This window comes from Pholis gunnellus (genome assembly GCF_910591455.1).
Source record: "Pholis gunnellus genome assembly, chromosome: 9".
NCBI lineage: Eukaryota > Metazoa > Chordata > Actinopteri > Perciformes > Pholidae > Pholis > Pholis gunnellus.
In genome coordinates this window covers 13,546,614-13,573,807 of record NC_136535.1, presented here as the reverse complement: position 1 = coordinate 13,573,807, position 27,194 = coordinate 13,546,614, and the positions used below count along the sequence as shown (strand labels likewise).

At 42.9% G+C, this 27,194-nt stretch overlaps 4 protein-coding genes across 4 annotated transcripts; 2 read left to right on the top strand and 2 right to left on the bottom strand.

The window, feature by feature from the left end:
* Window positions 1–409: 409 nt before the first annotated feature.
* rabgef1l (RAB guanine nucleotide exchange factor (GEF) 1, like) lies at window positions 410–7,298 on the top strand. The gene is made up of 9 exons (XM_079166708.1): window positions 410–544; window positions 1,181–1,374; window positions 1,540–1,712; window positions 2,100–2,272; window positions 2,959–3,040; window positions 3,159–3,291; window positions 3,436–3,527; window positions 3,632–3,888; window positions 5,051–7,298. The coding sequence occupies exons 2-9, from the start codon at window positions 1,202–1,204 to the stop codon at window positions 5,480–5,482; spliced, it is 1,515 nt and encodes a 504-aa protein (XP_079022834.1). The 5' UTR covers window positions 410–544; window positions 1,181–1,201; the 3' UTR covers window positions 5,483–7,298.
* Window positions 7,299–7,967: 669 nt separating this feature from the next.
* LOC306701416 (Fc receptor-like protein 5) lies at window positions 7,968–10,960 on the top strand. Its single transcript, XM_079166714.1, has 6 exons — window positions 7,968–8,118; window positions 8,205–8,240; window positions 8,478–8,768; window positions 9,028–9,300; window positions 9,974–10,246; window positions 10,383–10,960. The coding sequence occupies exons 1-6, from the start codon at window positions 8,094–8,096 to the stop codon at window positions 10,682–10,684; spliced, it is 1,200 nt and encodes a 399-aa protein (XP_079022840.1). The 5' UTR covers window positions 7,968–8,093; the 3' UTR covers window positions 10,685–10,960.
* A 1,084-nt stretch (window positions 10,961–12,044) lies between these two features.
* otol1b (otolin 1b) lies at window positions 12,045–13,933 on the bottom strand (the record flags this gene model as incomplete). The annotated part of the gene is given in 4 exon segments (XM_079166712.1): window positions 12,045–12,943; window positions 13,030–13,093; window positions 13,325–13,416; window positions 13,531–13,933. Coding segments are annotated over 4 exon segments (1,458 nt in total).
* A 5,223-nt stretch (window positions 13,934–19,156) lies between these two features.
* On the bottom strand, window positions 19,157–20,704 carry LOC306701203 (uncharacterized protein; the record flags this gene model as incomplete). Its single annotated transcript, XM_079166459.1, has 5 exons — window positions 19,157–19,466; window positions 19,551–19,799; window positions 19,886–20,138; window positions 20,372–20,578; window positions 20,668–20,704. The coding sequence occupies 5 exons, from the start codon at window positions 20,702–20,704 to the stop codon at window positions 19,157–19,159; spliced, it is 1,056 nt and encodes a 351-aa protein (XP_079022585.1).
* Between the last annotated feature and the right edge of the window lie 6,490 nt (window positions 20,705–27,194).

Here is a 27,194-nt window from a genome sequence, read left to right as displayed (position 1 = left end):
ATATCTTCTCATCTCGGCCCTTTGACCTTTTCTGTTTAACCATTCAAATCAGGATTTAAGTGTGACAATTAAATCAATGAGGTAGGTAAATTAGGCTTAATGTTCAATAAGAATAAACTAAACATCTTTATTTTTTCAATTGTCATTATTTATTGACAATAATGACAGGAAACAGGAAACAAAATCTAAATATATAAAAATATAATAACGTCATTGTTTCCTGTTTACTTGTAAAATATGTGTATGTGCGTGGAGAACAGAGAAAAACCGGAGTCAAATTCCTCGTATGCGTACATGGCCAATAAAGCTGATTGTGATTCTATTGCAATGTGGTAATGTTAACACTAGGGGACGATCGTTCATAGTTTAACCTGATTTGTAACATGGGCTACTTAGAAAAAAAATAAAGAAGAAACAGCTGACAGACAAAATGGCTGTGGGACAAAGCTAGAAGCTTGGCTAATGTAAACATCCACCGACAGTAGACTGGAGCTGGAGCGACGATAGCGTTACTCGATACCCGTTTGACATTGCGAATGAGAGTGTATGTTGACACACAATTCACGTATCGAATCTACAGCATCTTCAATGACATGGCGCTAATTCAGCTAGCTGCCGTAGCTAGCTAGATTAGCTCTGTAATTAGCTTGGTAAACACTGATAGCTAGCTGTACATTAGCTTGTTGATTTCGCGTTTTTGTGTCAACTTTGCCGTGCGAAGAAATTGACAAACGTTACAACAATACTGTTTCGGAATAATATGTTCGTAAGAGGCTAAGACGTCTTTGAGAGGATATTCTGCTGTCATTTCTGTGAGAGAGAGAGCTGCCAGCTACAGTATTAGCTAATGCTAACAAGTAAATAGGTCAAAGTCGGAGACGATTGTATTTCTCCTTAAAACGAATCCAGTCATTATATTGCCAGGGCCGTGATTAACTCAGGCGTTTTGGACAATGCTACAATACACTACTGTAGCCCCGATAAACGACGTGTGATGGGATTTAGACTCAAGCTCAGCGAAGTTACGAGTCAATGCTGCAGAAAGCTGTTCAACAACCTTGATTTTCATATCTAATGGATTAAAGAGCAGCCGGACCTGTGTCTTTTACACATGATAATGCACCGTCAACTCTCACTGTTATGATTGATAAAGCTTCCTGTTTTCTGTTTCCACGAACAGTCTTCCTAACGTTGGTGAAGGATGACGAGCCAGCGGCGTGGGATCCATCTGGACCAATCAGAGCTGCTTTGTAAAAAAGGATGTGGTTTTTATGGCAACACTGGCTGGCAGAGCCTGTGCTCCAAGTGCTGGCGAGAGGAGAATCAGCGAGAAAAGCAAAAACAGATTCAAGAGGACTGGGCACTTGCTGAGAGGTTTGTCTGTCTCTCTCTGTCCTGTGCACAATCATTACTAACAGGGAAACAGCATGTCTTTTGTTCCTGTACCCTTTTATTTTGTCAACTTGCTCTTGTGTCCTTGTGTCCATCTGACAACTATCACACTTGTACTGTCTCTGTCTCTCTCCCCTCCCCCTCCAGGCTGCAGAAAGAAGAAGAGGAAGCCTATGCAAGCAGACATCAGAAGGCCCAATCGCAGCCTACCATCACACCCTTCAGCAAGTTTGAGGAAAGAAAAACAAAGGAAAAGTCCAGCAAAGTCAACACAGTCACAAAGTTTTTTACTCCTTCCACAAAAACACCATCGAAAAAAGGTACATACTCAACTGCAACAGATGATAATGGATTGATAAATGACTAAAGTTGTTATTGCTGTAACTTTATCAAGTGGTAGAGACATTTATATCCATCCTGCTTATTGTAGGCCTGTTTTGCTTAAACTCTTTCTCTGCCTTTTGAGGAACCTGTTCTGATCACCTGTTAACCTTGAAATATAGTAAGAAACAAAACCAGAGTGAGGTTACCGAAATTTTAGCTAGTTTGTGTTTTCAGTCCAAGTGTGATAACCTACACACAGTCACGGTTGAAATAAGCTATTAGAGTGCAGCATGTGGTGCAACTACCACAAGGGATATTAGGGGGGAAATGCTTTTTAAGTGTTTGAAGCTTTGATTAAAATAACATCAAATGTCTTCCCTCAGATGCTTTTGAGGCTCAGTCCAGCCCAAGCCCCAGCTCCTCCACAAGCCGGCATTCCTCTGTGGACAGTGACCATGCGACGCGAGAGTTCATTGATTTTCTCAAGCCTCTGAAGTCTGGCAGGGAGATCTTCAAGCAGTGCCGGGCCTTCACTGAGAGCATGGTCTATAAGCGGGTGAGCTAAAGTGGATTACTCATCACGGTTTTTTTCTGGGTGAATTGAGCTCATAGGAACCATTTCATTCTTATGTATGACTAGTTGTGCAAATCTAGACAACCTTTTAACACATTATTCATGCTTAAATACATTTTTTGGTTTGGTTTAAGATTGTGTTCCTACTCAAATCCATACAGCACTGTTACCAATACTGTTTCTCAAGTCATTGCGATTGCACCATCAGTGTACTTTCCACCGTTGTTTATTTGTGATCGTGTTCATTAACACCTGTCCTGATTTATTGCTAAACACTTCTCTATTTCAACATCACTGAATGAAATGAGCTTTAATTATTGCTCCAACTCAAATACTCATTTTATAGTTTATGCACGATATTGTCACCTTAAAAATGTGTTCTGCAGTTCCTGAAACTTAGTTTGCTTCCAAGTGAGATGCTGACTTTCACATGTTGTCTCAAGAGAAAACAGGTTTTTGTAAATATGCTCCCTTCGTCATTGCAGCAGGCTTACAGTTTGTTAGACATTTTAAATGGTCAAGTAATTGCTACATTTAAACAGATAACATTATCAAAATGATGCTTAATATATCACTCTCGTATTTGGGCTTGACTTTGATAACTGTCTTGGTACCATTAGTGTATTTTTAAGCTGAAATTAAAGAGTTCATTTCCTTTTCTTGCTCAGGACATGGCTGCTGATGAGCTGTCAGAGTGTGTGCAGGACTTCTACCAGAATCTCTCAGACCGCCTCCACACCCAGTTCAAAGGTACTGCTTTACTCTTACTCTTCAGAAGAACATGAACGGTGAATATCACAAACATTAAACAGTGTATTAAAAAGTCTTTGCTCTGTGTACCTTTTGATCTTTGTGCTTCTCTTCCTAGGTTCCACAGAACATGTAGAGAGCGTTATGGATCAAGTAGAAAAGTACATGATGACTCGTCTCTACAAGGAAGTCTTCTGTCCGGAGACCACAGACGATGAGAAGAAAGACCTGGCCATTCAGAAGAGAATCAGGTTAGCAAACAAAAGTTGTAATAATGCTTAAGTTCAAAACTCAAATAATTTCGAATATCTCTGCATTCCGTTTAAGCACAAGAAAACACAATTGCGGGTACAAGAACTTACTTAAATTGTAATTGTTATTGTGTTCTGTTACAGAGCCTTGCATTGGGTCACCATTGAGATGCTGTGTGTTCCTGTAGATGAGGAGATCGCTGAGGTGTCAGACAGGGTAGTCAAAGCCATCACAGGTATGTCTCAATATTTTTCCGAAAGCTTGGCAGTAGAGATCCAGTAAGATTTTCAGATAAAACAATTTGTTTTTGTTTTTTTTCAAATCTCTGCGTCATTTCAGATGTGATTGAAATGGATTCAAAGTGCGTGCCCAAGGAGAAGCTGGCGTGCATCACTCTTTGCAGCAAGCACATCTTCAACGCCATCAAAATCACCAAAAAAGAGGCTGCGTCTGCGGACGACTTCCTCCCGACGCTCATCTACATTGTGCTGAAGGCAAACCCACCGCGACTGCAGTCCAACATCCAGTACATCACCCGCTTCAGCAACCCCAGCAGACTCATGACTGGAGAGGACGGTTACTACTTCACTAATCTGGTGAGGAAATGAGTTCATGCTTGTATTTATGTGGTTTAGTGTGTGTGTGTGTGTGTGTGTCTGTGTGTCTAAGTCTCCCTGTTTCCACATTTTTGAAGATGTTGTGGTGTTGTCAAATTGTGTGGGGTAATACTGACAACAGAAACACCTCTCTGTATAATACAATTCAACAGCACCACAAACTACTTCGTCAAAAATGTATGTACATAAGTTGAATCAACACCTCTCAAATAGTTTTTACAAAAACAGAACATTATGATCTCCATGAACGATAGTTTATAGCACGTCTGTTAAATAAGACTGCGTTAGTTTTAGCTACGTGTACTTTTTAAACTGAGTGTAAATAACATAAACCAGATGTCAGATTTTTGTATCCGTCCAGGAATTCATGTTAGAAGCAGCTGAGCTACAAGTCAAACAGCAGTCTCAATAAACAATGACGCAATGTAGCCGCAAGTCATGTTCACGCTTTGTGTAGGATAACATGGCTTGTGGCTTTATTTTGAAAACCTGTTGCGCCACTGTGCTGTTGTTCACTCTGGTAGCAAAGTCGGAAAAGACAGATTTAGAAAAAGAAGTTACAGATAAAAAAAAGTCAACGACAAATTACCTCCTGGAATTTAGTGAATGTTCAGCTTGTTGTTGGTCCAGCTTACATTAGCCTACATTAGCTAGTTATCCAAAATGCTCCCACACTGCCGATTTAAGGCCCTCTTTTTGGTGGATAAAAGCCATTTCCCTCTGACATTTTCCAGCTTTTCCTCTAAAAGCTTCAGGTGAGTGACGCGACTCTTTTACACACAAAACAAGCCGACTCGCACGTATTACGTGACTTGCATAAGAGGAGATTTCACTGCACACACAAACGTGTCTCGTAAGATAGTTTGTCACAGGTCAACAATGCAGGAACCAGAACACCATAGATATCCTAACCTCTACAATTCTCACGGTTATGAAACCGGGACGTTATGTAACCGTCGTTATGGCAAAATCTGAAACTCTGAATAATGTGAGTTTCATTATCCTTAAAATATAAATATTAGTCCGCTGGTAGCTGTGGTAGTTTTTATTATTAGATTATTCTCTGATCAGTTTGTCATAATTTCTAAGCATCCTTAGGTGAGATTTTCTGTTAAAGACCCTCCACATCCCCTTTCCTTAGTGCTGTGCAGTGGCCTTCATCGAGAAGCTGGACGGTCAGTCTCTGAACCTCAGCGCTGAGGAGTTTGAGCTCTACATGTCGGGCCAGGCATCCCCCCAGCGGCCACAGTCCACCGGAGCTTCTTCCTGCTCCCCAGGCAGCGCGGCTCTCGGTCAGGTCCACGAGCGACTGGACCTGCTAGCGGGGCTCGGGGAAAGGCAGGAGCAGGTCATGGAGAAGGCTCGCCAGCTGGAGAGCGACCTCATAGACTGGTCGGACGATGTGGAGCAGAAGGTGCAGAGCGTTCTGGAGAGCTTTCCGCCAGAGACGCAAAACCCTACTGCAACCACAGCGAGCGGGACAACTCCTGCAGCATCATCAGCAATCGACTCGGACAACGTTGAGAATGAGCACCTGCCCCCACCTCTGCAACCGCAAGTGTTTGCTGGTTGATGTAAAGAGCTCTGCTCAAAAAATAACATTCCTCTAGATGCTTTACTCCACCCTCCCCCCTTTACCATGCTGTTAAACACAGCAGCCGTCTGATATGGACCTCATTTCCACTCCGGCCACTTCTATTCCATCCATCCATCCATCGTCCAAGAGGCCCTGAAATTACACTAAACAGTGACAAAGCTAATGAATTAAAGGAATAGTCTGGCATTTTGGAAAGCACACTTTCTTGCAGTGAGTTAGATGCAAAGATCAATAACCTCTCATGTCTGTACGGTAAATATGAAGCTTAATGCAAAGGAGCAGACTGACTCCACTCCAAGTTCTTCCCGAACACATCCGTTGGTCTCCCACAATGACATCATCAGTACCTCAGTACTTCTTTATCCTTGTTATTGTCGTTACATTTATGCAGCCGGGATATATGGCTGGATGTGCTATTTAAACATATTTCTGACTCGACAACGTTTTTGTTATATATATATATATATATATATATATATATATATATATATATATATATGTATATAGCGATGTGTCCAGGTGCAAATTCAAAACCGGGTGCTCAAATTAACACGTAGAACCTTACTGCCCAAGTAACATCTAATGACTTTACAGTTTCCTTAAAGGAAATGGAGCAATCCAAATAATGCAAAACTTAACTTCCCCTCTCTAAAATAACCCTCTAGCTCATGCTCGTGATTTGTGATGTTTACTGGGCATTTCCCTCTCCAGCAGAGATCTATCCAGTGAGAGAGAGAGAGAGAGTGAGAGAGAGAGAGAGAGAGAGAGTGTGAGTGTGAGTGTGTGTGTGACGTGTGTGTGAGGTGTGTTGCATGGGACATGTTCCGTTAATGTCGGGAAATCATCAAGTCCTCCCAGTGGTGTGGCTATTGTGGTCTTGTTTTCATGCCGGACCTCTCACTCCAGTCATAATCCTGATGTACAGAAGTGATTTTATTTTTCTATAGAGTGGCAGTTATCGATTATTTGGGATGCAATAGGAGACATTAATCCTGTAATATTTACAGTAGTACTCTTGTTAAAAAAAACATTGCTTGAAGACATGTTACATGAATTACCGAATAGTAACATTTTCATCTGTTCATTTCTATACTTGAGGGTGTCATAAGCATGTCCCATCAAGGTCTGTGTGATTGGTTTTGGGTTGTTGCTGTCAGAGCAGTTGGATTATGAGATAAGAGGTCAAAGATGATGCTGTTTCCCCGTAAACACAAGTCGCTGCTCAGGCCGGTTGCTTTACTAACAAAACATCAACAATTAATTATATTTTAAAGCACTTTTCTTCTGTTTGATTTAAAGCTATTATTTCAGAAGTACCTTTTAATGAAGTAATGGTTATATTCAGTTGAAAGGATAGTTGGTGAAAGCAGTGTTGTTAAACTTTGTCTTTGTATTTGGCGTCAAATAGTGGAAGGAATGTTTGTGAGTTATTTTTGTTTTCCTTTTCTCATGAGCTCAGGCTTGCTAGATGTTGCTACATTTGAATCTTTTCTTTTATTCTTATTCGCAGCACGTATAGTTAGTGTGCAGTTGCTGTTTTAGTTTGAGAAAAGACTTTTAATGCAAACTTAAACAATGGCTGGAATAACTTAATATCGCACTGTATGCAGAAGCCATGTATGAGGTATATGAAGATTTTAAAACATCATCTTTGTAACCGTATAGGTTTGTTATTATATCACATGGGATGAAGTAACTCAATACTGTCTTTTATTTATATGTAAGTTATTGGGGCAGTATTGGTGTATATGCCTCCATGGGTGTGTGATGATGATGATGAATAAACATTTAAAATACACGTGTTTCCTGTTCATCATGCAGTTTTTCAAAAATGAAGACATTCAAAAGCTATATGCAAATGCACTACAGTACCTTAGCGTTAGTTAGTCTTATAGTGAGACAAATCTTATTACTTTATCTCTGTGTTACTATTCTTGCTGTCTGTTGAATTTCAAAGACAGAATTTTGTAATAAAAATGAGTTTGGACTTGAAAACATTTATACTTTTAAGTAAAAAAAAAAAAAAGCATTATCCACCGATTGAGTTTATTCAATGGTCCCACCTCATTGGAGAGGGATTTTAAATAAACATTTATTTAGTTCTTAATGCCACTATATGTATAGTGAGTTGTTTAACTATTCTTCAAATATGTATTTCTCAATGTGAGTACAGTTCATATAAAAATACGAACTCTGAAGAAGAGGGTGTTACTTTCACTTCCCTTTGTTTTTCATAGAAATGTTCCAGGATTGAGATAAACCTCGGATGAAGTCAGGACAACTAAGTAGAAATGAAGAAAAACAGTTCTCATCATTTCCATTAACTTTGATGCTGGTCCCTTAACTTGTACTGCCCATCCATTCTTGTTAACGTTGTTGTTATTGAAGAAATTCCCCGTTGGTTTCCACAGATGTATGCTCGCAGTTTAAAGGAAAAGTAAACTTCACAGAAAAGACAGCGTTATTTTAAGAAAAAGGGATATCCAGCGTGGTGAGTCAAAAATCGGAGAAAAGCGTCATTCTCACTTCCCTCTATATTGGAAATAAAAGACTCTCCCTCAGTCTCTGTTTCTTACAAACTATCAAAATGGACACGGTAATTTCCCTCCTTGGTGAGTTTTCTTCAATTAATTCGCAATATCTCACAAATCAAGCATTGTCTTTCATTTATCTTACACAGGTTTATTTTCCTTTTCAGTTCTTTCAACACTACCACAGCTCGTAGTACCTGAAGGTATGTACCAAATATTCCGATCTTTAAATTCTAGATATGGAACAACTTTGCATGACATAGTGTTAACATTTGTAAACGTACGTCTATACTGGTTCAGCTGAGTAGATGACGTCATGTGATTTTAATAAGATGAATTAAACATTAACATTTATAATCCCAACAGTGCAGGTAGAGAGATGATTTAGATTCTTTTGGGATATTCCTCCCAAGCAGACCCACATGTGTTTGTTTTTATAGTTCCCCGTGTGACCTCGTTCAGAGCTATAGTGGAGATGGTCTCAGGGGATTCAAGGATCTTCTCTGGAGAGAGTGTGCGGCTGAAATGCAGCGTCCCTGATGTCCACAAGTCCACCTGGGATTACCTGTGGTTCAGAGGATCTGAACAGCTCCCACAGCATGGGGAGCACCTCGTTCTGTGGAAACCCAGGGTTAAAGAGAGGGGGAAATTTTACTGCCAGGGTGTGAGGGATACAACGGTCGGAAACATACACACCCTCCAAAGTCTACCTTTGGAGATCAATGTGGATGGTAAGATCTTTTTTTTAAGTATCATTTCAATAGAAATCTCGTTGACTCACGTCAGGCCCCTTTCTTCCTCTTTTTCCTACTTCTGCTACGCCCGTGAAATTAGGAACCACTGAACTGTTGCTGCCCTAAACTTATTTAAAGTATTGTATTGTGCCCCAACTATGTGTTTGTTTTTAAAAAGCATTACTTAATTGCATGTTTTGCTCACATTTTAAACACGCTGCTGATATGCTGTTTCTTCTCTGTAATCTTTGTTCAGGAGGGTGGGCTATCCTGCAAGTCCCACCTCATACCGTCTTCGTTGGAGACACCTTGAAGGTCACGTGTCGCTTCCGAGGCTCACTCCAACTTCAAGAGGTGATTCTGTACAAAGATGGCGTTGAAGTTCTGAGACAAAAGGGCCTCAACCCACATTTCTACCTGACCAACTTGACCCTCGAGGACCAAGGAATGTATTCTTGTAGGGCTTCCTGGGACGCAGACAGGCGTACACGCTCTGTAATTTCAGTTGATGCTTCAGTTCAGGTCTTAGGTAAGTTCATATACTGGGTTGCATATACTGAGTTTGCTTGTGGTTGCACATGTTAAAATAATACTTATTCACTTTCCTGCAAAGAGTTACATGAGAAGATCGATGGCACTGTCATATCTTTCTCTTCTATATGTAGCTATAGCTAAGCTTAGCTTAGCATAGCATAAGGTGGAAACAGCTAGTCTTACTCTCTTAAAAAATAAAATCTACCTGCAACTCTAAAGATCCCTAATTAACATGTTTTATCTTGTTTTTTTATAATATGTACAAAAGCACAAGAATAAAAAGATAATTTGTGGTTGTGGGCTGTGGTGGGCTGTGATGTGCTGGACTATTTCTAGACCTGGAGCTGTGATTTGACTACTTGGTAGAGCCTTCTTTACTTTGGCAAGCCACTGCACCTGGCCAAGAGATGCAACCACCTGTAAAACCACAAATTATTGTTTTTACCTCTACACTGAATGCTAAAGCAAGCAGCCGATTAGTTAAGTTTAGTTTACGCAAAGTCTGTAAATTGCACCAGGCTAGCTGTTTCCAGTCTTTATGCTAAGCTCAGCTAACCAGCTGCTGACTGTCTAGTTGTCTAATTAATGTCTGATTATTCCTACGAGTAGGATTTAGCACTGTATTTGAATGTGTCAGTAATGTTTCTTTCTTTGTGACTCTATCTTAGAGATTCTGTCTGAGCCACTTTTGGAGATTGTTGCAGACAACCTGATTCCAGTAAATAAGATGAAGCTCACCTGCCACCTCCAATACAACGCCCCTGCTCCTGCGCCCCCAATACACTTCTATTTCTACAAGAATAACAACCAACTGGGAACAGCAATGTCTCAGAACCATGTCCTGGTCAAACGGTCTTCAGGCCAGTACAGCTGCAAGGTCAAGGTGCCTGGGTTGGGTATCTCCAGGAGGAGTGAACCCAAACCCTTTGGGCAAGTGACAGGTACCTAGAAGTAAATGTTACTTGCTGTGTTCTCGACTAAGTTTAAACCCTAATCCTTTTCCTGAGTTGTCAAAACTGTGAATCTTTGTGCAGCAGTTGCGCAACTTCTGAGATCAACTTGTCTCTGATCCAATAGGACCACAGACAATGATTCCTCCAACTCCTCATCCCAGAGATCCACGGCCTTTAGCTTCCCCAAGCTCATCCCCAGACCTCTTCCTGTCTCCTTCTGCTGAGCCAACTGCAGCCCGTCCCTCCCCTCACCAATCCACTGCAACTCCTACTTCTTTTCACCCTACTGGAGTGAGCATCCAATCCTCATATCCTACCCGGAAGCCTTCACAGTCTGCACCAAGCATTTTGCTATCTACAGTCCAGTCTTCTAATCAAGCTTCGGCTCCTTCAACTATATCTATGGAATCAGGTGACATTCCTTAGAACTCTCCAGAAATTGTCCCATGGTGACAAGTTATCATACATTACAAACCATTGCAGGAATTAATCATACTAAATCAGAGTAATGATGTGCAACTGCCACATCTATAGCTATCTGATATCAATCATATCGGTGTAGGCTTTTGATATGATTCTTTGTGTAATCTATCATTTAACATATTACAAAGTGTCAGGTTCATGATGTCATCTGTACAAAACTAACTGGGTCAGTACTGTTGGGGATTAATAACTAATGACATGTTGGTTAAATAAATAAAGCATTCCACACTATGTACTACTGGATTTTATTTTCAATTAACTCTTTTTACAATTGCACAGCAATACTGCTTAAATATTAGCAGTATTTGTATATTAACACAGAAGAGAAAAGATTTACATAAGAAGTATTATTTATAGGTCACAGTGATATTCTTTGTTTGCTTAACACATACATCATGAATTTGTATGTCTCAGTTTTTGCAGTTTGATAGATGGCCAAGGCCATCAGGGAGAGTGTAGATTAACAGGAAGCAGAAGTCACAGTGTGACAATGACAGCAGTAAAAAAGATATGGGAGACAGGAAAAAGTAAGAATCAAGTGGTAAAGGAACATCTTTGTGTGGGTGTGACACGTGGTCATTTTGTTTAAATGAGGGCAGCACTGCAGATAGACTATCAACAAACACTTCAGGCAACGTACATGGTTAAGGAACACTGTGGAGGGCTTGGAGAGGTTAACAGGTGTCCTAAAAAAACATAAAAACATCTGCACGCTTGGTGGCAAACACAATTTGAATATATGTGTATATATGTATATTTAAAACTCCTGTACTGTCACGCTTACTGCTGGTATATTTATTAACAATGTTTCGGTCTACGAGTTTTATCATGAATTTAAGTCGCATCATTGTATCTTTGTCATTTTGCTTATCCTCTGATATTGTCATTTTATAAATGCCTTCTTCTCCGAATGGATACCTGGGTAGCAATGTGTGTGTTTTCTCAAAATGCCTCAATTGACCTCATTCTTGTGGATTGGATCATTTACCCTGCATCTACGTTGTGATGCATGTTTATATTCCTGACGAGGGTTGTGGAGATGGAAATGTTGTAAATAAATATACCAGCAGTAAACAATACTTTTTTTTAATTCAGAAGGTAAAAGGTAATATAATAAGATACTAGTGAGATAATAATACAATAACATGATCTTCATATTGCCAGTCCTTACATTTTCATACTTGTGTGCAGTACAAGTTTTGAGCAGTTCATAAGTAATGAGTGTAGTGTAGCACCACTAGTATTTGTCCCTTTTCAGGGATCAAGATTGAACAGTCTCGTAAAAGGTGTTTTCAGTAGAAGATCAGGCTGTGTCTGAGTAAAGCAGGAACCCGGAGAAGATGCTGTCATCCTCACTGCTCGCATATGCCCCGTTCCAGTCTCTGAGCGTTTCCATCCACACTTGATCTCCCACCACCAGCAGCAGCACCACGAGAGTGGACGCCTGGTCGATGTCTTGACCATACAGAGAGTCCCGCGTCCTTACCCGCCGTGACCCGTTCACCACCAGCGTGGCGCGCAGTGGCTGGTTGCGCACAGTGATGTGGAAGGAGAAGACGTAAACCCCAGCGTGGACGCATGTGAAGCTGTTGGAAGTGACATTGAAGTGGCTCTCTTCGTTGTAGAAGACTTTGTCGAAGCGGATCGGGAAGCCAGAGGGAGGAAAGGACTTTCTTGGAGAGATACCTACACTGAAGGCTGAGCGTTTCTGGAGATACTCTGATCCCTTTGATCCCTTTAATCCACGAATGCCCCGCTCACCTCTCTTCCCATGGAAACCTCTGTCCCCTTTTGGCCCGAGCATCCCTCTTATGCCTTGTGGACCCTGAGGTCCTCTAAGTCCTGGCTCTCCTTGTGGTCCGAGAGGTCCGTGATCCCCACGGACGCCCACAGGACCTGGGGATCCATGCTTGCCGTTCATTCCTGGAATGCCCATCGCTCCTGGAATGCCAGGAGATCCCGTATCCCCTCGCTCACCTTTCTGTCCTCTCTCCCCAAAACTGCCACACTCCCCATTATCCCCCTTGTTGCCTTTTGGACCTATCTCAACAGCCACTCCCGGAGGTCCAGCTGGCCCCTCTTTTCCCGGTTCTCCTTTCTCACCAGCAGTCCCATTCTGGCCAGGTTCCCCTTTCACCCCACCATCACCTTTGACACCTTGCAACCCTATTTCACCTTTCTCACCTGTTGCGCCACTATCACCTGCAAGGTAAGGAAAAACGTGTCAGAACCATTGAAGTCTGGAGACAATATAAAACAATTCAGCAATCATCAGAACAAGTTTTCACCTTTTTGTCCTGATTTCCCTGGGACTCCTGATGGCCCGCCTGTTCCACTGCTTCCTTTGTCTCCTCTATCCCCTACGAAATTGATTCAATGAACAATATCCAACTTAAGCAACATGAATAGATGTTTTAACTAGTGCTAATACGTGAAGAATAACAAGAGTATACTGAAGCACTTTCTTTTGATGGGCCCCTTTACAGTATGTGTTGTGCCCAGGGGCCCATTGTTTCATAATGTCCTATTTGTAATATTTATGTAATAAACATTTTAAAATGTGTATTTAACCATATTATACTAGCCTCTGTCTCCTCTTAACCCCATAGGACCACTGACTCCCGGTTGGCCGGGTAAAGCAGCTGCTCCTGTAAGGCCTCTATCACCTGGCGGCCCTTGGAAGCAAACACAGTCAAAGTTCAAAATGCTGAAAGCGAACATACAAACAAATTCAATAATTAAATCTAAATGTTTTTTGCTTTATTGCACTTTATCAGTGAGTCTTTTACCTTCCAGGCCTCTGTCTCCCTTTGGCCCCCTGGGGCCTCTCTCAGGTGGACAGCACTCACAGAAGTTGAAGTAGCACTCGTTGTAATCTAGAGTGTAATTCTCAGGACCAGCACCAGGGGGCTCGGTGCTCTCCGTGTAGTACTGTGGGTAGACGTGATTTGGAAAGGTGGTCCTCTCTGTGGGGGGCAGCGGTTGGGGCTTCACAGGATTTGCGCTCGGCACTGTCTTGAGAGTCTTGGGCATGCTGGTGGTAACAGGGCTGTGCACGGTGATCTGAGGGAGGGGCTTCTTGGTGTACTGGTACTTCGGCTTCTGTGTAGTCTTAGCTTCAGCGCAGGACGCCACAGCGAGTGTAACCACAACTACAGCCACAAGGGTTGACTGACAGGAGATAATCCTCATGGTTGACTGGGATCTGAGAACAGATGACTTTAAAGATTCTTTTCTTCTGTTCGTTTGATTTCATTTCATTGTCAATCCACTTTAGGTTTGAAGACGAGAGGTTACAAAAATAGCACATGCTGATTAGTATTACTGTTGCAAAACACTCAAAGCACTGCATCAAGCCATCTCTCCCCTCATCTACTATGATTATCACTATTGTGATTCTGTTTCTCTAGTTCCACTTGTACGCTATACACTGTCAATTTCAGGTTGGAGCTACTTTGTTTCTCAGTCATGTGACTCTGTGAGTCTGTAGTTTGACCATTCAAAGCAGATCGTATGGTTGTTTATCAGTAAATTCAGCTGCTACAATGTTTAACTGCAATGGAAACCTGCATCTTCATAATGTTCATCAAGGTCAGTAAGCTCCTCAACCTAGATATGCCATTCTATACACATAAGTCAATCATTTCAATAGGTAACCCATCATGCTGAGATTCAACTTTCTCTGCAACATTTTTGAATTTAGCAAGACTGATAAAACTCACCCGGTAATGCATAAGTGGTAAGGTCATTTATCCTTTCTAGCGGTGGCTTGGAGGCAGCCCCAGGAGCTCCAGGTCTTTCTGATATCTCTGCGAGGCTTGGGCGAAAGAACATCCCCACCGATGAGGGTGTTAGCTGGAATCACAAGGGGAGGTCTGAAATCCAACTGACGGGCTGGAGCCGACCCAAGGAGAACCACTGTGCTGTGGACCATTCTCTGTACCCCTGTTGTGTAGAAAGGTGCTTTTGTGACACGGGATACAGCACCCGCCAGGAGCACTCCTTCGCTGCGAGCTAGGCGAGGCCGTGGGGCAATGGGTCATCCGATATGGGAGGCATTCCTCCAACATCCAACTTACTACCCAGGCTTTTACGCTGGGACAAAGCCAAGCAAAGAGGGTTCTGTGACAAAGGGCCAGGGCACTACAGCAGCCTTTTTTTTCAAGCGTAAGTTTGGACTATATTCTGCATGATGGTGCAAAACATTTTTACAGATCTTTTACGTGTGGTGCCACTCAGTTGCAAGTTGTTCGACAGTACACCAAGATTGGGATTTCGGCAGAAATTCATTTAAAATGTTTTACGACTAACAAACTGGCGCGCAACACAGGGAGCTCAGTATTGACAATCTACTGGTACTTGGTGAAAATCCAGAAGAAAGCTTAAGCCTTAAGAGCACTGATAATCTCCTCACTCAACAGTTGCTAAACCTGAGCTGTTTGTCAAGGGAACCACCTTATCTACTTTAAATCAGTGCAGTTGCAACGCTTGCCTGATCACTGTGACCGACTTTCTGCATGAGCCCCCGAGACTGCTGGCAGCTATATTTGCTAACTATGATTCATACTGTGTAGCTGGACAATGATTCATTCTTTGGGTGTAACAAGATAGCATCGGGTTTTTGTAGAAAAGTGATTTTCTGGTAGCTGTCGACTCGAAACTCTCAACTGGTCAGTGAATGAATGTTTGAGCAATGGACATGCCTCAGTTGTCAAAGACCTCACATCCTCAGAGGGATCTATGACCAGCTATGAGTGAGCAGAAAGAAGGGAAATGAAATTTGGGAAACAGAGAGGGGTGATGGTGAGATGGGGGCAACTAAATAGGAGACGACTGTGTTTATTTAAACCATTTTTTTTATCTTCTCACATATACTTTTCTTTACCTCCTCACCTCAATTTACACGCTCTTTTTCTCCCTCCTTCCCAGCAGCTCAGGTGAAGTGTCCTTGACTTGCCCCTCCATAAAAGACAAACTGAGGGAGTGTAAGATATGCAGCTGAGTCCTGAGAGAGGGGTTCCTTTGGGGTTCTCCATGCCCAACCTCGACCCCGTCGTCTCTCAGTTCCATTCAGATCACACACAACAGCAGCGGTCAGCTTACAGTGCCCAGCTGGTCACAGAGGACCCAGGCGCCGCTCTCCTGTCCGTTCATTTAACACTGGCAGCAGCCCTGCCCTCAGCCTGCATCCACACGCACTATAGAGCAAGGGATAAGTAAGAGTTAACTTACTCAACGGATGCAGCCGAGCAGACAGAGAGCCAAAGATGACTTGGATGGATGGAGTTGTATTACCTTACATTAACCCTATTCATTCGATCTTCAAGCTGCAGTGAATGTGTATGGAGAGGGTGAGAGTGAGACAATAAGATAGACTTGTTTAGTAACCAACACAGCAACCAGTCACTCTAGATCATTCCAGTACTAACAAGACATAGACAGGTTTTTGTTCTTTACTGTGGGATCTTATCAAAGGAAATCTAGATCCTGCAGAATTAGCAGCTAATGACTTTGGCAAGAGATCTGCTGGCAGTGAAGACACGTCTAATGTAGTCAGACAGAGTACAAAAACACTTTCTCTTGCCACACTTTCCCCAACTAGCCTCTCTGTTAGGGATTGGGTTCTAATGTGCTTTTGAATGAAAGTTGAAACTAAGAAATATCTCCACATGTTGCCCCAGCACCCTCGCAGTGACAACAAGACTTGTGGAAGTAACTGCTCCGATCCGACATTTGTATGACATACTATAATATGATATTTTGTTATTTGTATTACTATGACTTTTTATACTTTTTGTCACCTACTATTCTTTGACTTTTTCTTAAAATGTTAAGACATACTAGAAGAACTGTATGACTTTTAAAATATATTTTTATGACATAATATACTATGAATGTTTGATGACTTTTGTGGCAATTTCCATGTAGAAGGGCCTCTTGTTATTTGGGGAACAGCGCTAAAAACTAAACCACCATGCTGCCCAATGTTATGATGTTGAAAAAAAGTCCCCAAAAAAATCCTAGTATAGTAAGTCAAAAGTCATAGTATAGTACAGTGGTGTATAGTAAGTAGAAATACTTCGTTACTGTACTTAAGTGTTTTTTTTTAATATCTGTACTTTACTTTACTATTTATATTTCTGTTGACTTTTACTTTTACTTCACTACATTTTGCAAAGAAAACTGATACTTTGACTCCGATACATTTCCCCTGAAACCTTCGTTACTCGCTACAAAATAAAATCTATCTTTAGAAAAAAAATGAATCATGAGACCAACGTCGGGGACTGTGGTGGAACACAGACTGCAAGCAAGCAGGTTTGGTGAATCAGTGGACCTAGCTTGCAAGTTAAATCATTGGTTAATCACGTTATTACGCAATTGCAAACAACTGCTCTCAAAGCCGCGGTTTTTTGATTCCCAGTGATGGCCAGGATGCTCGCTAGCGAGCGACTACATAAGTAGAATTCCACTCTACGATGACTGATTTCATGATGGAAGCAGAAATGGAAGCACCTGCTGCTCCCGCAACAAACGACGGTGGTGACGAAGACCAACACCGTGGCCATATTTGCGAGAAATGTTTTCTTATGTTGGAGTGAAAGATTCTTCGTACCGGATGAAGTGCCTCTTACCCGAAGCTACTGAAATATTGGCATTCAAAAACTCCCCATCCAACCACAGGAAACACATTGAGGTGCATTAAGATGAATCCCATGAGCCGCAACGTTAATGTTTAGTTATCATAATTATCATAAACCTGTTAAGATATCTAGCAGTGTTTCCCACAGGATTGGAGTATATCTGTGTCGGGGGAGGGGGGGAGACAGGTGTCTGATCTTCTAATGTAGCTATACATGGTGTATGTTAGGCTAACGTTCGCTAGCTATCGTAATTCAAATGAGACAATTAGTGTAGTAGACAGATTGCTAGCGAGTTAGTGAGCTGAGGAAGTGTTGACAGTTGTGAGATGTTGTTGATTTGAGTCATCTTAGCTATAATCATTGCAGCACTAGTTGGTTAACGTTAGCTAGCCACCACACCATATGATTGACAAGGTGGCGGCTCCAGATTTAGAAATTGACACAACGCAGCCATCTGATTGGATGCCAAAACCTTGGATAGCCTGATTGGCTCCTGGAAATTGACACAGCGATTTGAGCTGTCTGATTGGCTCCTGAAACTTGACACAAATTGAGAATTTGACACAGAGAAGAATGACTCCTCGGTGCTGCGGGGCGATATTGTTCATTCTTCTCTGTGGGAGGAGGGTGGGGAGAGAAGAGATGTGGGGGGGTTCTGCTCCTGTGCATCTGGTGGGATGCAGAAGGTCAGCGGTTCGATGCCTGCTACCGGCAAAGAGGTAAGGGTGTTAAAAAGGGACAAAACAGTGAGCATGGTAAATAGTAGCTACAGTAACTTAGTAGGTAGACTATGTAATAAACTAGTTATGTAGTTATAGCTGTGTAATGTCATAACATCTGTCCCTGTCTCCTCCTCAGCTGTAACATCTGTCCCCGTCTCCTCGTCTCCTCATCTGGACGACATGTGGTCTTTAGAGACACCAGGATTGAACAAACTGCTCATATATAAAAAGTTCCAATGAGATCATTTCATGTATTCTTCATGAGAACATTCTCATGTTCTCTGTTAACAAAGTTTCTAATTGTTTGTTTATTTTTCACTATTTGACCACTGTATATATAGACATATATCCTTCCATGGACTCAATGTATGAGCAGCGCTGCTGGAAAAGAGCAGAGGGAATCATCAGAGACTCAATCCACCCAGCTCACTCTCTGCTCAGACACAAACACTGCACCTATAACTTGAGGCACAGCAGAGCGGACAGCATCATCACCCACAGAACACGTTTTTTCAACAGCTTCTTCCCTGCCACAGTCAGAATGATGGCAAAATAAAAAGGCTGAAACATGTGTAAACAATAATCCACTTTACCTCACCTAACATGTGCAATATTATTATCTATGAAAAGGTGCAATATTCTTATCTGTGCAATATCCCCACCATAACCTTCTTCCACCTCTCATAATGTGCAATATTCCCTTACACAGGTACTCATTCTCCATATTATGTATAGTGTTTTTATATTTATATATCCTTCTTCTTATTATAAAGTGTTTTTATCCTTACTTTTATCTTTACTATCTCCTAATTTTGAGTCAGAGAGCTCTGCACAAATAATTCCAATGTATCTGGACTGTTGGTCTATGTGCAAATGGCAAATAAAGAACCTTGAACCTTCAACCTTGATATATACTGTATATAAATAATATGTCTCATATTTCTATCCTAATGTGTAAAGCTCGTTTTTAAAATATATATAATCAGAAATAATAAAGCTTCCAAACAAAGTGCAGATTACAGACTTTTATTTATAAACAACAAATTAAATTAAAAAAACACTTTGAGAATAGGCCGTGGACCTGGACATTTGTGGTCCAGGAAGAGGAGGCTGACCGGCAGGGGCAGGAGCGCGGAAGACACCCGGGAGAATTGCTGGAGGAGGAGGGGAAGGCCACCCGATGAGGGTCCTGGTTGCTCATCGGGGACATTGAAGGGGAAGGGCTGTCCTTGTCCCACCTGAACAGAGGACAGCCCTTCAGCTGGAGGGAGAGGGTGGACGGCAACAGCTGCTGCGGGGACGACGCCAGTTGCCTGCAGCAGCACATCCCTCCCTTCGCTGTTCTGCCGCCGAGAGAACCTGGGAGACAAACGCAGATTGTTCAAATGATTAATCTCAGATTACAACCCATCAAAACTTTAAAGCTTCATGTTGAACCCTTACCACTGGGTCAGGGTCCTCTGATTCAGCTCAAAGAGCTGGATCTCCGTCTGAGCCATCAGCCTCCGGCTGGCCAGCACTGCCTCCCTGATGGCCACGTAGTCCTTGAGGACGAGGGACCACCGAGTCCTCCTGATCCCACAGACCCGCGTGGCCGCTGGGTGGAGCTGGCAGAGCCGGCTGCAAATGGCCTCGACCAGGCGACTGGCGCTGGGCCAGTTTGCAGGGCTGGAGTTCGGTCCGAGAAGGCAGCTGAAAAAGTCATGGAGCGCAAAGTGTGGGTTAATATACAGCAGATATTTACAAGAGGATCTATTCATATTTGAAAAAAATCGTACCGTTGGAGACTCTCCTTGCCAGGACAGGAGGTGTTCTTCCCCTTCGCTGCCTTGAACCGCCCCTTAGGTTGCCTGTCCCGGTATCTGGGAGGGTAGACTACTCGCTGTTTGTCCTGCTCTGGCAAGAGCAGGATGAGACTGTCTACCCTACTGTCAGCAAGCCCCTGAAGGTTCCTTCCTTCCACCAGGGCCTGGGCCAGCTTCAGGATGTGCTGGTACCCAGGCTGGTCATCAGGACCCTGTACATATTCTCCTGAGAAGAAACGAGAAAGGAAGAGGAGGAGAAACGGAGTCAGTAAGCAGAGAGCGATGCGCTGTGAAATATTCTATCGTCACTGTTATCATCATCGTTATCAGTATCGGTAGCGAACTTACCTCAGAGTCTGAGGAAGGCTGCTGGGGAACAGGGTCCTGAACCTCAGGGGCCTCAGGAGGGGCACCCTGGTCAGAGGGCGGCCGGACCGGATGGCTCAGACGATGCGTCACCTGACCGGGCTGCTGCTGTGCTGGTGGATGGGGTATCGGGCACGAAGATGGTGGGGTCCTCCACATCATCCACGATACCCTCACCCTCATCCTCCTCCTCGAGCGACTCGATGGCAGCAGCCTCGTCCGGAGTGTCAGGGTCCAAGCTGACGTCCTCAAGCACTCTGCCTGTCTGCTGGTACAGGTACTCTACCCTGATGAGCTCCCCTGTCATACAGCAAAAACATTTGCATTTAGTAATTGCTCTTTTTACTCTTAGTTATGATGTTGAAATAAAGTGTTTTCACATCACATACCTGTGTACTCAGCAGGCTTGGTGAAGTCCTTAACCATCTAAAGACCAAGCACTCTTTGGCTCTTTCACCGTTAAATGCTTCTAACAAGCTCCGTTAACGTGAACACACTACTGCTTTAGATCTGTTCACTGACACTCTGCATTGTTATTCGGGGATTTGTTACTTGAAAAGACACCGTCACAAGCAGTAAAACTGTATTACACTCTGTGATGATTAAACTGTAAAAAAAATAAAAACTGTAACGTTATGGTCTAGCTGATGTCCATTATTTATATAGCATACAGCGGTGCATTAGCGAAGTTAGAGTCCAGCCTACAGCTGATAAAACGGTTCAAACAGCACCAACGTTAGCTGGTTAACACAAAGCACAGATAAAGAGTGCAACGTTATAACTTTAGGTATTAATATTAAAGTTTGACATAGTAGGAACTATAAAGCTCCGACTGTAATGTTACAGTCTAGTGAGCATCCATCACTCAGATACGGGCAGTAAAGTCAGTGTGACCAATGTCCGACGTTTATACGAGCTTTACTGTATTTTACATTCATATCTAACACAAATTAACAAGCGCTATATCACTAAAATTGAATAAAATTGAAAGTATTGAACTTACGTGGTAATAGCCTGGACGTCTCAACTTGAACAGAGCGTTCGGTAGCGAGGATCCATCATGGCGGCTCCAGATTTAGAAATTGGCACAAACGCGGCCATCTGATTGGATGCCAAAACCGTGACTCGCCCGATTGGCTTTTGGAAATTGAGACAGCGATTTGAGCTGTCTGATTGGACTCCTGAACACGTGACACAACTTGAGACAATTTGAGAATTTGGCACAGAGAAGAATCCCGCAGCACCGAGGAGTCATTCTTCTCTGTGTCAAATTCTCAATTTGTGTCAAGTTTCAGGAGCCAATCAGACAGCTCAAATCGCTGTGTCAATTTCCAGGAGCCAATCAGGCTATCCAAGGTTTTGGCATCCAATCAGATGGCTGCGTTGTGTCAATTTCTAAATCTGGAGCCGCCACCTTGTCAATCATATGGTGTGGTGGCTAGCTAACGTTAACCAACTAGTGCTGCAATGATTATAGCTAAGATGACTCAAATCAACAACATCTCACAACTGTCAACACTTCCTCAGCTCACTAACTCGCTAGCAATCTGTCTACTACACTAATTGTCTCATTTGATTTACGATAGCTAGCGAACGTTAGCCTAACATACACCATGTATAGCTACATTAGAAGATCAGACACCTGTCTCCCCCCCTCCCCCGACACAGATGTACTCCAATCCTGTGGGAAACACTGCTAGATATCTTAACAGGTTTATGATAATTATGATAACTAAACATTAACGTTGCGGCTCATGGGATTCATCTTAATGCACCTCAATGTGTTTCCTGTGGTTGGATGGGGAGTTTTTGAATGCCAATATTTCAGTAGCTTCGGGTAAGAGGCACTTCATCTGGTACGAAGAATCTTTCACTCCAACATAAGAAAACATTTCTCGCAAATATGGCCACGGTGTTGGTCTTCGTCACCACCGTCGTTTGTTGCGGGAGTAGCAGGTGCTTCCATCATGAAATCAGTCATCGTAGAGATATGTAGTCTACTTCGTTACTATACACCACTGACCTTAAGGCGCTTTAGCTGCTGTCGAACCTCCTCAACATTTATTACAATAGCTGGGCTACAGTCCTCAGGACTACTCAGTGCAAGAGAAGAGAGAATGCTCGTTTAATGAGGACAGACAGGTCTTCAGAGTGAAGGAGCTCCGCTCTGCTGCTGCAGTACCAACTGATGCAGTACTGACAGTGGCCATGGTGGCGCTGTTTCACATATGAAAAATCATAAAAATCATATTTACAGCAATAAATAAGGAACGCTTCACGAATTTGCGTGTCATCCTTGCGCAGGGGCCATGCTAATCTTCTCTGTATCGTTCCAATTTTAGTATATGTGCTATCGAAATAACACAACTAACCAATGTTCCTGAGGGGTACTTATAGGGCCAGACTATAAGTAGACACTCTAGAAGGGTAGCAGAGCATGTGGGGCATGTGAGGGAGCCAAACACCGGGTTAGAATGTCTATCTGGGCAGAAAACACAAGTATGAAGAGGTCTGGGTGCTGCGCTGTGAACCCTGAACCCTTCACCGGCTCCAAAATCTGGTCTGAAACAGTCTGACCCACTTCAGGTCCCGTCTGCCCTGCTGAGGTACCCACGAGGCCGATGGGAAATCTATTCAGCGAGCACTGACGTCAGTCGGACAGGATTGGTGAGCTGCAGACGAGAGGACAAAAGGATCTACTCACAGCTCCGCCTGCATTCCTCCCCCACACTAACCCACAGCTGGGGGACACAGATAGCCCAAGATAGAGAGAGATGGGGGAGGGTGGAGGGTGGAGGGGGGAGGACACACAGAGACAGAGAGAGAGAGACGGGGGAGGACACACAGACACACACAGGCTGCAACACGTGACCGGCTCTTTCACCCGGACGCTCTCGTCCTCGGCTCCTGAACGAAGGACTCGCGGAGCTGCTGAAGGTTTCTGCTGACTCGGACACTCCGGAGCAGAAGAACGGAGGACGGAGACGGTCTGAGAATCCACAACGAGACACGAGCCTGAGACCAGAAGCTGTGAGGGAGGAGAGACAAACCAGGAGGAAACAACACAGAGTCCACATCTGGAGCTTTATGTCTTCATCATGTTGTTCTGCTGCAGATAAACTCTTCAGGACTTTATATGAAGAACCCTGAACCTCTTTATGTTCAGTCTGTGTTCTAAACTCAACCAGCTTCACATGATCAGGACTGAAGGGAACAAGACGGACATGTAGTCCACCTCATTCAGACTCATTCTAGAGTCCACATGTAGGACTGTTTTTATTCCACTGAATAAACTCTTTTCTTTATTTTCACATGATGTGGTTTCTTCCTGCTTCCTGTTTTCATTCAAAACAAATGTCGGTGCAGTTTCACAAACTCACCAGCAGGTGTCGCTCTATGACCGGTCTATGGAGTGAGGGGCGCTGTGGTCTGACTGCAGAACATAGAGGGAAACACACAACGTACTGCATGAAACATGAGTCACAACTAATTTGTTTTAACCTTGAAAAACATGAATTCCATTTTTTGAAATAGTGAGTTTAGACAAAATAAATTGGCATGCAACAAACAACAATCTTTTGTTATTTTAATGAAAACGTAACTTTTAGACCCTGTATTACCGCTGCTATGGTCTATAAAACATTCTTAAAAATTCAATGCAGTTTCACAAACTCACCAGCAGGTGTCTCCCTTTGACCGGTCTATGGAGTGAGGGGCGCTGTTGTCGCTGTGGTCTGACTGCAGAACATGAAGGGCAGTGGCGGCTGGTGTAAAGTTTTCTAGGTAGGGCCATCCAATCAATTTCAGCAAACATCCCAGAATGATTTAATGCAAACAAATTAAGGTATCAAACACACATTACTACTTTGCAGTTAAATATTGAACATTTATTCCAACACGAAAAAAAGCAGTAAATAACACTTTGATAAAAACGTCAGGACATCTTATTTTAGTCACCCTCACGGGGAATTCAGTATGATATCATATAATCATAATATAATATAATAATATTCAGTATAATATAAAACACACGCATACATAATATAGACATAAGCTATGATGAGTTTTCACTGTTAATTTACCATCTTAATTAAATGTTGATGCCTCCATGAGCAAGTTGTCATGAAACTATGTAGAAGAACAGATGTTCACTTTGTCTGATATGTAGCTTGACAGAGTTCTCATGTGTGCCCTGGTGTTCTCATGTTTCCTTACCTCCTCCTTCCTCACTCCCTACCCTGGTGTTCTCATGTGTCCTTACCTCCTCCTCCCTCACTCCCGTAACTGTCCGTGCTGGATCTGTCGTCATTGTTTTAAAAAGCTAAATAAGTTGTTAGCCAAACCCAACACCAATTTCTTTTAAAATATTGATGGTTTGTTCAGTTGTAGGTTGAAAGAGACGCGATTTTGGTTACTTTAAACATATTTCTCCAAAATGATATTACGCTGGCCGTTGATATGTGGTCTACAGGAAGACGTGATTTCAACTCATTTAATGTTTCATATAAAACGTCATAAATATGGAACTATAGACTCTGTGCTGTCAACAAGAAGCTCCCAGGACATCGTAATGAGAACAGAGCACATTATGTCTGTATGTTCACGTAAAGTACGAGTCTGTGTTTTCGGCTGCAACACGCATGCGCACGGACTCTGTCCGTAACTGTCCGTGCTGGATCTGTCGTCATTGTTTTAAAAAGCTAAATAAGTTGTTAGCCAAACCTGTCTGGTACAGCTAGTAGAGAAGCTTCATGTTCTGCTTCCCTTTCCCGCTAGTCTGCTGTCTGATTGTGAGGTCAGGCTGATCTGGGAATCAGCTCTTTGACATGCAGAATCTCCGCCAAACTTCTCCTCTCAAACAGGTCTTGGCCAAATCGTTTTGGCCCCACTCTGAATCTATTTGAGGACGCTGATTGGCTAAATGGTATGTCACTCATTTCTATCTTTAATCAGCAATTGGCTAAACTGCTTCATAGACCCGCCTCGGTGGGGCCGAATCCGTTTGGCCCCACTAGGTGGGCGTTCTGAGACGTGCACACAAGCGGAGATGACGAGCAGACAGGATGCATAAAAAAGTGACCATTTAGGACAGTGGTCCCCAAACTACGGCCCGCGGGCCGGATGCGGCCCGCCTCCACATTTGGTCCGGCCCCCTGAACAATACCAGAGACGCATTATGATTTTTTTTCAGTCTGCACAATTAATCGAATTTTAATTGCTATCACGATTTTGGCTGCCACGATTAAATGAGCATGATCGTCTGCGACATTGACGTTTAAAATACGTGCTCAGCTACATATCAAATCAAACGCTTCCTGAATCAGCCAACCACCAGGGGGCGAACGAGATGAGAGCTGTCATGCGCGCACCCTGTAGAAGTAGAGGAGTAGAAGAAGAAGAAGAAGCAGCGAGACGGGAGCTTGAAGGACGAGTACTTGTGCTTAATTTATTAAGGCATGTCATGTCTGTCACTACATGGTCGCGCGTTTTCAATTCCCCTGCTCTCTGTATCGCGCACGGCGGTGTTCCGCCCCGATCCGCGCGCACGATGCAACAGTCGCTCACCTGCGAGTAGCGCACCCCCCCCCCCATAATCGTGCGGCCCTAGGTCAAACGATATGTTCAGTGATGTGGCCCTCACAGGAAGAAGTTTGGGGACCCCTGATTTAGGACTTTACCGTGGTCTCTGCAGCCTGAGCTGGGCCTCTGGAGTCCACTTCCACCATAACGTCATCAGGGCACGTTGGTGGCTCCACTCATCAGAGCAGACAGTTCAACAATTACACGGCCCAATCAATTCATTTAACGACTGCCAATCATCATGATGCTGGCAAGTAGTTTCCTTCAGTAGTAAACACACTCTTATTAATGAATACAGATATTTGCAGTATATAATCCATTGTTTAACCTCTGAATGTGAAACAATACACATTGAGCAACATCAATGTAAATGCCATAAATACAGCAGTATTCATGTGTTATTAGTTTATTTAATGTTTACCTGCAGCTTTCACCTGCTACTACTACCCAGTGAGCACTAACCCGGATTTCAACGTTGATATTTGGTTTAAATCGCGTTTAAATCGGGTCTGAACGTCTTAGACCTATTTTCACCGTCATTTCACCCGGCTAAATTACGGTTACCCATATCAACGTGTCACAAAACACCAATTTCTTTTAAAATATTGATGGTTTGTTCAGTTGTAGGTTGAAAGAGACGCGATTTTGGTTACTTTAAACATATTTCTCCAAAATGATATTACGCTGGCCGTTGATATGTGGTCTACAGGAAGACGTGATTTCAACTCATTTAATGTTTCATATAAAACGTCATAAATATGGAACTATAGACTCTGTGCTGTCAACAAGAAGCTCCCAGGACATCGTAATGAGAGCAGAGCACATTATGTTTGTATGTTCACGTAAAATACGAGTCTGTGTTTTCGGCTGCAACAGGCATGCGCACGGACTCTGTTTATTTTTGTTGGAGACGATAAGTCTGGAGACACGCCACGATTTGACCAGCTCTTACTGAGTTGACGAGTGAAGTGAACGAGCTGACGGAATAAACGATGCTTCACGCTAACGACATACTCTGTAAGTACTTTAACTACTTAATTTAAATACTGTAAACCTAAATATCATTACAATACCAAAAATAAGTTATGCTGACCATGCGGGCGAGACTGCTAGCTAGCGTTAGCATGTTAGCGAGTAGCGTTAGCAACATGTGTTAGTAAACGTTGAAGACGATGCTTAACGCTAACGACATACTCTGTAAGTACTTTAACTACTTTATTCCAATATTGTAAACCTAAATATCATTACCATATGATAAATAGCATGTTATGTTGACCATGCGGGCAAGGCTGCTAGCTTGTAGCGTTAGCTTGTAGCGTGGATGAATGGACGAACA